The sequence below is a fragment of the Myotis davidii genome, unplaced genomic scaffold (assembly GCF_000327345.1).
Source record: "Myotis davidii unplaced genomic scaffold, ASM32734v1 scaffold629, whole genome shotgun sequence".
Classification (NCBI taxonomy): Eukaryota; Metazoa; Chordata; class Mammalia; order Chiroptera; family Vespertilionidae; genus Myotis; species Myotis davidii.
In genome coordinates, this window is record NW_006300210.1 from 1,598,978 (window position 1) to 1,612,059 (window position 13,082).

Genomic DNA, 13,082 nt, shown 5'->3' on the forward strand with positions numbered 1-13,082 from the left:
AAGAGTGCCACCTACTGATCTGTAATTACCTGTCTGTAATTATTTTCTCCCTTGAGGTTTTGGACAAAATAGGTAGCAAAGTTAATCTAAATCTGGTAATAGCGTTGATGCTAGCAGATCTTAAGGGGATTTGGGTAGGGAAGAAGCTTTAGAATAACTATATTAATAAAAATAAGTCCCACAATCCCTCAAAATTAATTTCATTTATTCTGATAGCAAACTTTAAAAAAACTAAACCAGTTTACTTATTACATATACTTATTTTCTTTTTCCAGATGAATAATATTTATGTCCTAAACTTACAAACGTAATCTGAATTTGTGATCCTGACTTTTAGGAAGAAAGGAAGTATTCTGACAGCTTTACAATTCTTTGTTATACAAGACCTCATGAATCTTTAATAACTTCTGGTCTAATATTAACATGCCTTGATTTTTCCTGTAAGGGAGGTTCTTAAACATCTAAATAAAAAAATAAAAGCTAGCTTTCATTCTTGCTTACTTCCAGGAGCATCTACCTTGGTCACTTTATTCCAAGTAATTTTAACTACAAATTGTTACTTAAGAAATTTATCTTTGGAATGATGTTAGAGTTTAAATTCATGAAGGATCAAGTAGAGAAAAGGAATGTAGACTTGTTGCTAGATAAAGCAGGTTTTGTATGATGCTTCCACCTGTCTGAAGGGTGTGATATCTAAAAATGCTAGAAAAACAGCAGCACTGTACCACCTCTTAAAGAATTTGCTATTTTGGATGTTAAATCAACTTTTTAAAAACCTGTTAGTAGAAATAAGTTCAGGTATACTGCTTTTTTTTCTACTGCATTCATTTTATATACTGCTATTGTGTTTCCTTAATTTTGATTTAATAGGTATACGTTACACTCTAATTTCAAATGCTCTTATCAGCTAGTTGTAGTTTTCATACCATAGAATTTCATGCAAACTGAACATCTGGTAATGTTCAAATTGTAAAAATTACTTTGGCATGAGTATAGAAATGTTTTATTTATAAGTCAAGCCTTCCTTTAAGTCAAACATGAGCATGTCAGAAATACAATCCTGTTTTTGATAGAAAGCCTTGAAGGGTCTATATGTTCACTTTCTTTTTGTTAAAATCAACATGAATTCTTTTCCTTAGAAAATCTTTTTGACCAACAGTAATTTTCAAAAGAAAAACTCAGGGGCAAAAGAGGAGAAACTAGGGAACGTCTGTAATACCCTCAACAATAAAAATAAATAAATAAAAAAAGAAAAACTCAAAACAAGAGGCATACTTAAAGGGCATTAAAAGTAAACCATAATAACCATGGTAAAAACAGAGCAAAAAGAATATTAACAAATGTAAAAACTGGTGAAACCTGAATAGGTTCTATACTTTAATTAACAATGTTATCCAGGGTTAATTTCATAATTTTGATAAAATGTTGTATAGTTATATAAGATGTTAACATAAGGGGAAGTAAAGGATATATAGGAACTCTCTGTATTATTTTTGCAATTCTTCTATAGATCTAAAAGTATCTCAAGATTTAAAAAATTGCAAAAAACAAAAAAAACTAAACTTAAAAAATAAATATGCCTTCACTGCCAAAATTTCTTGATTTAATTCAAGACATAATTTTTAAAAACTCATTAGAAATCAATAATATACTGTTCACTTAACATTATAGTCACTTTATTGCTCTAGAAAACTTAGTTCTTGAAATCATCAGATTACATATATGGTGATAATGAGGCTAGCCACAAACACGTACACACACAAAATCAACTGTATATTATGAGGCTGCTTCTCTAACTTAGTAGAAAAATATTACAAAAAGAGCTGGTTATGGTTGAGCCATCAAATAGATATCACATTTCTATAGATCTGAAAGTTGAACAACAAAAAATCTGATGTTACTAATAAGTTACCAATGAATGTATTTGAAGAATCCATATTACATGCAGACAGAAGAAAATTGGTTACAAAAACCATTACATTATTCTGTACTAAATTTTTTGCAACATTTTACACATTTCCAATCATGTAACAGTAAAGATCAAAATAAATTTTATAGAGTTGATAGAAGCTCAACAAGTAGGATTTAACATATTACACAACTCAAGTCACAGTTGCATAATACATCTAATTCCCCCAATTTTATTTATCCAGCATGAAACTGAAATGTACACTATTCTCCCAAAATGCCTCCTCAGGCACCATTCCCAATCAATCACCTTACCCATAAACCTTTCCATTTAACCTTTCAATACGATTTTGCTGGGTATATAATCTACGGGATAGTCTTCATTATTATTTCGGAACAGACACTAAGTATCAGTGATATGATCTTCAGTTATATTCTTTTCAAAAGGTACCTGCACTGCCGCGACTGTCCATGAAAATTCAAGCCTAAGAAACAGAGAAAGTTGGTAGTCAAGAATCTGATCTAGGCAATTCTAAAACTATACTAATAACCTACGTGTCCACACTGTAAAAGGATTTCCTGTCTGAGAAATGTTACTCAATGGGTCTGAAAGGAAAGTTGTAGGACTACTGCTCTCTGATGTAAAATGGTTAGGTAATTCCAAATATTTACTTAATTGGCTAGTAAACTTATAGCTGAGCCTTTTAAAAAAATATTCAAATCCACAGAATTATGGAAATAAAATTTTAGAAGGTCATAGTGTAAGACACATACAGAACTCATCTTATGATGGCACATCCAAAATAAATCTGTCCTAACAAAGCAGCACAAAATCAATTTAATGACAATTTGAAACCAAATACAGTGGGAAATGCCTCTGTTAAAATCATCAACCAAAATTCATAAATGGCAAAAGAATACTGTCTCAAAATATACTGAATATGTAAATTTACCATAATGAACTAATGCCAGATATAAATAAATTCAGATACCAATTAGGTTGAAACAAATTTTAGAACTATTTTCACAAGAGAAATAAATGTACATGATAAAGGCACAGTAGCATCTAAAAAAAATGTGATACATTTATTACAAAACACAAACTTCCTTAACCATTAACAACACAACACAGAATTTTCTTGGAAACTTTTTTTTATAAAGGCTTGATTTAACATGCCAGGAAAATATTATTTTTCCGTTAAGATGCATTTATGTAAATTATGTAAGTTGAATTGAGGTCAGTTTCACACCTGGAATTCACAACCCCTGGCAGAAGTACCAGCTGCTAATAATGCTTACTTATATCATATATAACTTAGCTGGATATTAAACTACGCAACTGTTGGTGCCAATCTGCTTATAAAGGCAATGCTCTGGAGACAAAGTCTTCTCACAAACAGAGGGCAAGCAGGTTTCATTATTATATGTTCAACAATAATCCTCAATTCATTAAACAAGGTCCTGCAAGATAAAATAGTTTTCTTTCAGAAACACAAGGGAAGAAGCAACACAATGCAAGGCAAATGCTAATGAAGGAATTTCCCACAGCCATTAAAGAATTTGAAGAAGTAAAATAATAACTAGAATGCAATGCCCACTATTTCCCCTAGAAAACACAAAATAAAATTCTCAAATCAACACCTGTCCTTTTGGGGAGAAAAGTTCATTTAACAAAAGCATTTAATAAATGGCTACCTCTGAGGGCTGAGATTAGGGATGATTTGTATCTTTACAGTAGAATCCTATCATTTTCATACTTAGGCAAATTCAACTAGTTCTAAAAAAGAGAACAAGAAAGTGAAAATTATGTAACATGGGCAATCCCACCTACTATTTCCTTAAATAAACATGCTGTTTCCTGGAATAGGCACTTTATGGAGTTGTAGTGAAGTTTAAATGAGATAACACAGAAGATGTTCAATGGATATTAGTTCCCAGTTGGATCATTACACTGATCAAACTGGCACTTGTCTTCCTTCAGACTGAAGCCCAACTCCTTAATCGATCTAATGCCCTCCAGAATCTGGTCTCAATCAAATTTTCTTATTCATCCCCTGCCACTCTCTGCCACGACTCCCATGTTCCAGTTATGTTGCATGTTTGTGCCCAAAACAGGTTGAAGACTTGACTTTGCATTAATTGTGCTCGTTGCCTACAAAGTACTCTTTATTATACACGCTACACATCACACATATATTGTACAGGCTAGCAGACACAATATCATGTATCTTGTACCGAAATCGATCATCAACGGTAATAATTTTCACCTTATGTGCTGACTCATCCTGTATAAAGACAACTCCTGCTATACTTTTCTGTATCTTCCATGTTATTTTTATGGTTAGGAAAAAGCATTAAACTACTGCTCAAACAAACAAATGAAAAAGGAGGCCTGGCCGGGTGGCTCAGCTACTTAAGAGCATTGTCCATACACCAAAAGGTTGTGGATTCAATCCCTGGTCACGGTACATATGGGAGACTCCTGATAGATGTTTCTCCTCTCTCTCTCAAAAAAACAAACAAATCAATGAAAACATATCTTCAGGTGAGGATTTTTAAAAAGGGGGGATGTGATATGCCCTCACACAAAGACAAGAAGGAAATTTGGAAATATCCATGTGTGAGAGAAACACCAATTGGCTGCCTCCAGCATGCCCCTAACAAAAATGGAGCCCACAACACAGGCTGTGCCCTGACTGGGAATGGAACCAGAAACCTTTTGGTGCACGAGACAATACCCAACAACTGAGCTACACCAGCTAGGGCCAATTTCAGTTTGTTTATTTATTTATTTATTTTTTTAAAATATATTTTATTGATTTTTTACAGAGAGGAAAGGAGAGAGATAGAGTCAGAGGGCACATGCTGGGTTGTGGGCTCGGGCCCCAGTGTGGGGCGTGCAGGAGGCAGCCAATCAATGATGCTCTCTCATTGATGTTTGTCTTTCACTCTCCCTTTCTCTTTGGAATCAATAAAAGTATATTTTTTTAAAAAAAGAAAATGCAACCACTTTCTCACCAACCCTAGACAGTTCTAAGGCCTAGAGTTTAAATGTATAAAAACATTGTTTGCTTCTAAATTCTAACATAAAACAACTAACTTAACTCAGTGGTTGAGCTTTGACCTATGATGAACCAGGATATCATGGTTCAATTCCTGGTCAGGGCACATGCCCAAGTTGTGGGCTTACTCCCCAGTAGGGGATGTGCAAGAGGCAGCCAATCAATGATTCTCTCTCATCATTGATGTTTCTATCTCTTCCTCTCTGAAATCAATAAAAACATATATATTTAAAAAAGCAAAATAACTTAAACATTACGAATACTGTATTTCACAATACTCTTAACAAGTAAAACAGATTTGAACTAATCCCCAGCTTACCGACAATATGGATTTCTTCGAGAAGAGTATCGGAGAGTAAGAAATCTATAGTATATAAAAGGCTGGAGCAAACTTCCTTGACCGCTAAAAGAAACAAATACAGAGGTAATAAGTATACATCATTAATTCATATACATACTCTCAAAACCTAAAGGCAGTTTAAGTGGAGGATGTGTCTTTATTAATCAAACTAGAGGCCCTCTGAGCACCGGTGAGGCCCCTCAGCCTGGCCTTTGCCCTCTCGCAATCTGGGGTGCGGGTGAAGCAGACTTGGAGCCGACAGTGCCCCAGCAGCACCATGGCCGACTCCACAAGGAATCGGGCTCCCTCCTCTACTGGTTGGAGCATCTGCCCCCTGGTGGTCATTGCGTGTCATAGCTACCGGGCGAATGGTCGGATAGTTTCTTAGGCTTTCATATACATAGATGGTCATAGTAATACCTATCATATCTAAATCCATTATATCATTCCAGAATTATATTTAGGTTATACTATCTATTTTGGACCCAGCAACTTAAGCAATATGTGGTGATTCTGTTTTTTTCAGGGGAAACATAACTTAAAGGAATGGAACAGATGCCTTTAAGAGAAAATCTACAAAACTCTTACTACCTTGAAAAGAGAGTGTTAAAGAAAGGAATAACTGTCAGGTACATAAAAACCTCAGGCAACGAACATTAAAATATTTCATAAACCATGGTCTATTAAATATAAAATGCACCCAGCTTAAACTCAGCAAAATCAACTCAGGTATCTATGTTAGAGATAACACTGAGAAAAAAGTATACTAGTAAGCAGACAAATAAAAACATGTTTACTGCATCAATATTTGGAAAAGTAAATAGCTGGAAACAAATGTCCATGAATAAGGGAATGCAGAATAAAATGTTCCATGCTAACATGATGGAACACTACACAGCCACAAATAAGAACTCTATATGTCACCCTAACCGGTTTGGCTCAGTGGATAGAGCGTCGGCCTACAGACTCAAGGGTCCCAGGTTCGATTCCGGTCAAGGGCATGTACCTTGGTTGTGGGCACATCCCCAGTAGGGAGTGTGTAGGAGGCAGCTGTTCGATGTTTCTCTCTCATCGGTGTTTCTAACTCTCTATCCCTCTCCCCACCTCTCTGTAAAAAATCAATATATTAAAAAAAAAAAAGAACTCTGTATGTCAACACAAATAGGTCACAAAAATACACTGTATGAGTGAAAAAGGCAAGATGCAGACAATTGATGCATTATAATACTTTTGCCGTAATAAAAAAACTAAACAAATAAAATCCCTCACCCACAATATAATAATATACACTTTATACCCATCTGCAAAAGTGTTTTTAAAGACAACATACATGTACACATTATCAAACTCCATGTATCTGGGAAGGAGAGAACAGAATTGCTACTAAGATTCATAGTCAAACATAGTGTCCCAATACTTGTGAAACTAAAAATTGAAAAAGCAATAATCCTGACAGAAATGTAGTTTTAAAACTTAAATGCAAGAATATTAAAAAAAAAATTTAAATTAAATTAAAAAAAAAGAATATTGATGGAGTGGTCAATACTCTACTTTTCTTAAATTTTAAAAGGAAGACTTTCTTTATTCATTTATTATTTGTCTCTCTTACTCTTTCTCTCTCTCTCTCTTTTGCCTTACTTCCGCAATTAAGATAGAAACTATTGAGGTGGTAATAGGCAACAATTAATTCCAGATTTTTCTCTAGTACAAAGAAAAATCATCTTAAAAATAGAATGGGCTACACTTCCCAAGATTCTTTCAAAGGTAGTTATTCTGAAATTAACTTTCCAAATGTTAAATGATACATGACAAAGAATGATAAAAAGATATGTTCCCAGGTTTACTATAATGTCTCAGGTTCTCCACTATAAAGTGAAAAGAGAATTGCTAAGATCCATCTAGCTCTACATATCAGGATCTACTTCAACAGATTGAAACAGGATAAAATTTGAGTTAATATATTTATTATAGTCACTTAGTCATCAACCTCCTAAAACAAATGTATTTTCATTCTTACCTAAAAAGCATAAAAACTGTAGCAGGCATCAAGAGTATTTCATTACAAGCAATGAATTTCAGAATATTCTGTTGATTAGCGCTTAATTTATCCAAGAGGGATCTCAGCAGAGGTAAACTATTTGAACCCTTTGCCTAAAACATAAGAAAACAAACATTAAAAATAACAAAGCATTTCTGATCACTCAATTATTTTCTTTCTTTAGATAAATAGCATATTCAACAGGCCATACGAGCAAAAGACAAATATTTGGAAATGATGACATAAAATATAGAAACTATGTAAGGACAAAAGTTAGTGTATTTTCCTGCTTTGTTATATTTTATGTACTTGAAGATTTAAAAATAAAAACAACTTTAATACAAGCCTTTACATTTCTTAAGATTAGAAAAATGGTGGTTATTTCTCTCCAACCATAACAGAACCTGACTATCCAGTAATATAGTTAAAGTATCAGTGACGCCTTAGCTCACTAAAAGTAGCAATCACCGAGTCCAATTACTGCCGTGACCAAGGAACATTGGGGATAAAGAAAAAGGCCAACACAGGCAACTTTGGTATTTAATTCAAATTCCGGGGCATATGCAGTCAATCTGCCTAGCACACTTACATTGGGCTTAATGTTCCAACCCAAACATAAGAAATTTTAGTAAAGTAGCAGTTCAGAACATTAGAGTAAAAGAAATTCAGTACACTCTACTTGCCTGATATGTTAGAATTAAACACTGACAGAACAAGAGCTCTCTAACAACTTATCAAACCTAAAAGATTCAATTCCTTTAAATAATGAAGAGATTTCAACTTCAGAAATTCCTCTGGCAACTGGGGATACTTTTAAATGCAATATTTTATCTACAAAATATACTGTATTATGAAATATAAATAAAGTATTCCAAACTTAAAACTTTCAATCATTAAATAACTTAGGACAAGTTTGTAAGAATTAGAGGAGCTTTTTGTAACAAAAGTCAAAATGTCTTAGTGTTCAAATTCATACCAACTAGCTCAAATTCATGTCAGGAGTAAAAAAGAAAACAACCCCCCCCCCCCCAAATCCCTGCATATTTGTACTTACATCAAGAACCTTTTTTGTGTATGTGGCAGCATGAAGCAAAGAGAATAACAACACTGGGAAAATACTCACTGAAGAAAACAATTAAGGAAAACATTTTAAATTCATCAAGTACTTTGCAAAACAGGCTATTGTATTATGTCCAAATATTCACATCTGAAATGGCATCTGCTCAAATGAGTGCAGTGACAATTTTTTTCAGTGTTGCAAGGATTAAATATGTAAAATTCATATATATTGGCGAAATAGGTGCTCAAAAAATTTCACTTTCCTCCTATTCCTTTTAAGACTTATTATCTAAAAAGGTAGTATTTAGTTTTAAAGGTATATTTTATTGTGCTTCCATTACGTATAGTTGTATAAATCACTCAAAAACTCTTAAGAGCAGCACTGCTCAAAGCACAAACTACTGTCCTGAGAGATGATCCACAGGAGGAAAATAACAGAACAATTAAGTTTAGGAAACACTAGTAACTTTTAGTCTCACAAAGGACATTAGCATTTCAAAGGTCCTACAGTAAAGAACCTATGGGTTAACCTCGTGCTTCCCAGACTAAACAGCGCACCCCCTTCTTTATCCCTTCCCCTCATTTTTAAGAATACCTATTATCATCCCACAACACTTCTGAAATGTGTAAACATACAAATTCCAAATGAGTTCTTTAATTCTCATTAGCTCCTGAGATTATCCAGTGACTTTATTTTCTACTCTGTACACAGCAATGGGCAATTTCATTGTCAAAAGGTATGAAGGATACTTGTAACAGGGTAGGAATTGACAAAGATGAGTGAATACAGCAGGTAGTGGCAGCTGTCCTCTAGCAAAGCTTGGGCCAGGAATGCTCTGCTTAACTGGAAGTGCGGTAATCTTTGGTGCAGCCTCAGAGCACTGGTAAGAGCATTTGCCAGCAAAGCGCGTTGATAAAAGCTTGCTGCTTCGTGCAACCTGCAAATTACCAGAGGAGAGGTTATCATGAGACATAAACAACTACCATGCCTCTTCCTCCTTTGTGAATTGCATCATAATTGTACAACACCTAAATCTATTACTTAATTATAAACAGAAAAAAATTACACCGGTGTGGCTGGGTGGCTGAGTTTTGACCTATGAACCAAGAGGTTTCGGTTCAAGTCCCCATCAGGGCACATGCCCAGGTTTCAGACTCGATCCCCAAGGTGTGTGTGCGTGTGCGTGTGCGTGTGTGTGTGCAGGAGGCAGCAGATTGATGATTCTCTCTCATCATTGATATTTCTCTCTCTCTCCCTCTCTGAAATCAATAAAAATACATTTTTTCCTTTTACTAGAATCCATTAGAAGCATCATTTTATATATATGCCCAACTGAATTTTACAAAGCAGCCATTTTTCCTATTAAGTAAAAAATGCAAAAAAATTTTCTCATTTCCACACATCTATTTTCTCTCAGATTTCAATGTGATGTCAGTTTCCACATAGTACATAATATAAAATATTCCTCCTGTTAGTAACACTAGGTTATTAGTGCCTTAAAAATAAGACTTGTCTTTTATTTGTCCCTGAATCCCTTGCAGTTTAGCAAGTCTTGCACTTAAAAGATATTCCATAAAAACTGACTGAACAACTGAATAACAAAGACAGAAATAGATATAATACATACCCAAGAAGAGGCAGAACAAACAAAGCAGAACAGTACACTGTGAACAGGCGAGAAAGCCACATTGCTGTGTCCAGTTTATTGGTCATCATGAATTGCTGAATTTAAAAAGAAAAATATTGTAGTAAACTAAGGCTGCAAAATGTTTTTAAAGATGAAAATTATGTAGTTTTATTCCTATTCAAAATCTTTGAACAATTCTATAATACATTTTTTTAAGATCATTAGGTGAAGCCTCTTAAAGCAATCACTTCACTTTACAAGTCTGAACACCCTACTGTTTTGATGTGGTAAGCACAGAAAGTACTTAAGTAGGAAAATACCAGTAGACATATAAAAAATAAAGAGACTAATCAGGAGCCCCGCCGGTGTGGCTCAGTGGCTGAGCGTTGTTCCATGCAGCAAGAGGTGGCTGGTTCGATTCCCTGTGGTCAGAGCACATGCCCTGGTTGTGGGCTCAATCCTCAGTAGAGGGGTGCATAGTAGGCAGCCAATTGATGTCTCCCTCTCCCATCGATGTTTCTCTCTCCCTCTCCCTTTCTCTCTAAAATCGATTTAAAAAAAGACTAATTAGGAAAGAAAAATTTGTTCAGAGATTTAACTACAGCTGTCTGTATTCCTGACTTCATCTATTTTAAGACTGTTAAATAAGAACTGCTCTCAAGAGAACCAGAATGCCTATTCTTACAAAAATCTCAAATTGAAATAGCTAGGTCTCAGATCTGAATAAAAACGTATACAAAGCTAGTCTGGATTAAGTAAACCTTACAATGTAGAAATGTAAAACATGCTAACAGTAAATCACTACTGAACTCAGCCTGAGGGTGACTTGCCGATGTACACACAAGGGCATGACATACTCTAAGTCAGAGGTTCTCAACCTGTGGGTCTCGACCCCTTTGGGGGTTGAATGACCTTTTCACAGGGGTCGCCTAAGACCATCGGAAAACACATATATAATTACATATTGTTTACAGTAGCAAAATTACAGTTATGAAGTAGCAACGAAAATAATTTTATGGTTGGGGGTCACCACAACATGAGGAACTGTATTAAAGGGTCGCAGCATTAGGAAGGTTGAGAACCACTGCTCTAGGTGCTCAAAATATAGCTGTCTGGTGTTAAACAGCACCTGCCTCTTCGATTTTATAACTTGCTCATCCCTAGGAAGCTTCCCTACCGGTCTTACCCTGGTTTCAGTGGCTCTAGATTAAACTTCTATATATCATTTTCTTCTCTGTTTTTTTTCTCATTCTCTGTTCTTGCTGCTTTTTGCAAATAGATGTGCCCTTCAATAACTTGGAATCTCTTTTTACATTGAAAAATCAACTTGTATTCAAATTCTAAAGTGGCTTTCAAATTTTTGATAGGATCTACATAAGTAATTTTTACATTAAGATCCAACACAAATGTGTGAATATATAAAAAAAAGTTTCACAAAACAATACTTACCCATACTATGTGTGATGGATTTTGGTATTTTGCTTTCTAGTTAATGTTTTAGAAATACGTAAGTGTTGCCCAGTCAGTGTGGCTCACTGGTTGAGTGTCAACCCATGAACGGGGAGGTCATGGTTCAATTCCCAGTCAGGGTACATGTCCAGGGTTGCGAGCTAGATCCCCAGTAGGGGGTGTGCAGAAGGTAGCCGATCAATGATTCTCTCTCATCACTGATGTTTCCATTTCTCTCTCCCTCTCCCTTACTCTCTCTGAAATCAATAAAAACATTAAAAAATTAAAGACTTAAAGTGTTTCCATGACACTGACTTCAAAACTCACTAATGCACCTTAACCTGGAGTCTGAAACACTAGTCTAAGCAATCCTATATAACAAAAGCCTAATAATGCTAAGTGTCCAGTCATCCGTTCAACCAATTAAAGCACAATATGCTAATGATATGCTAAGGCCACTCAACCACTAGCTATGATGTGCACTGACCACCAGGGGGCAGACAGTTGACTGGTAGACCAGTCACTATGATGTGCACTGACCACCAGGGGGCAGACGCTCCAACTGGTAGGTTAGCTTGCTGCTGGGGTCTGGCCAAAAAGGACTGAGTGAGACTGAGTGAGATTGGCCGGACACGCCCTGAAGCCCTCCTGTGGTCCCTCCCCAGCTGGCCAACCTCCTGTGTCTCTCCCCAGCCCGATCATGCACCGGTGGGGTGCCTTGGCCTGGCTTGCACCCTCTCGCAATCTGGGACCCCTTAGGGGATGTTAGAGAGCAGGTTTTGGCTTGATCCTGCAGGCCAGGCTGAGGGACCTCACTGGTGCATGAATTCATGCACTGGTCCTCTAGTCTAATATAATTATCTTTTACAAGAAGATATAGTAAAAAACTTTTAGAAAAAATGCAAGTACATGTTAAAATTCAAGGACGTTTTATTGCATGTCTTTTTTTTTTTTTTTACTTCTTTTGCCATTTTCAGGGACCTTAATGACTTCAATGTCTTTAAGGCTCGTAACATGGCTTACCTATTGCCGGCTTTCTCTAAATTTTTGCAGAACACATTCAGGTAAACAGACTTATTGGCTGGCTTTGCATGTCTTTTAAACAGTATATGCCAGTAACTTTGGAAATATGCCTCTAGTTTATTCTATCCAACTATACTGTTGACACCATTAAGTTTAAATGACCACCAGTAGCCAAGTGAAAGGATGAATCTAACTCACTATGCTGCTTCTATACTAATATTCAGATTCTACGAATGTTCTAATTTTAGAACATTTTCTTAAAACCTATTTGTGTTTAGGGTGTTCACTTTGTGATAAATCATTGAGCTATGCATTCCATTTTGTTCATTTTTTATGTGTGGGTAACCTTATTACACAACAAAGATTTAAAAAGGTGTATTGGTTTAAATTTTAAGAGTGAACTGCCCAATCATGTTATAAATAGTTCAGGCAAAAAATATCAATGGATCTTTGAGTGAAAAAGTATTAAGGTGAAAAAGTATTCACAGAGTGTCAAACTACTATGTCATCGACTACTTTAAAAAAAATTTTTTTTTCCATTGATTTTCAGAGGGAGAGGACAGGAGAGGGAAAGA

General features: G+C 35.4%; 1 protein-coding gene across 3 annotated transcripts in view; it reads right to left on the bottom strand.

Annotated features, from left to right (window-relative positions):
• Positions 1-1,649: 1,649 nt before the first annotated feature.
• TMEM33 (transmembrane protein 33) overlaps positions 1,650-13,082 on the bottom strand; it is a 12,986-nt gene continuing 1,553 nt past the window's right edge. Inside the window, exons 3-9 of one of the 3 annotated variants that reach the window (XM_006776614.2) lie at positions 10,036-10,130; positions 9,158-9,345; positions 8,403-8,470; positions 7,328-7,461; positions 5,290-5,373; positions 3,249-3,369; positions 1,650-2,393 (exon numbers count right to left, since the gene is read on the bottom strand). In XM_006776614.2, the coding sequence (XP_006776677.1) occupies positions 2,388-2,393; positions 3,249-3,369; positions 5,290-5,373; positions 7,328-7,461; positions 8,403-8,470; positions 9,158-9,345; positions 10,036-10,130 (696 nt within the window). In that variant the 3' untranslated portion in view covers positions 1,650-2,387. Of the gene's footprint in view, positions 3,370-5,289; positions 5,374-7,327; positions 7,462-8,402; positions 8,471-9,157; positions 9,346-10,035; positions 10,131-13,082 lie in introns of all 3 variants that reach the window. The other 2 variants (XM_006776613.2, XM_006776612.2) reach the window with 2 other exon arrangements.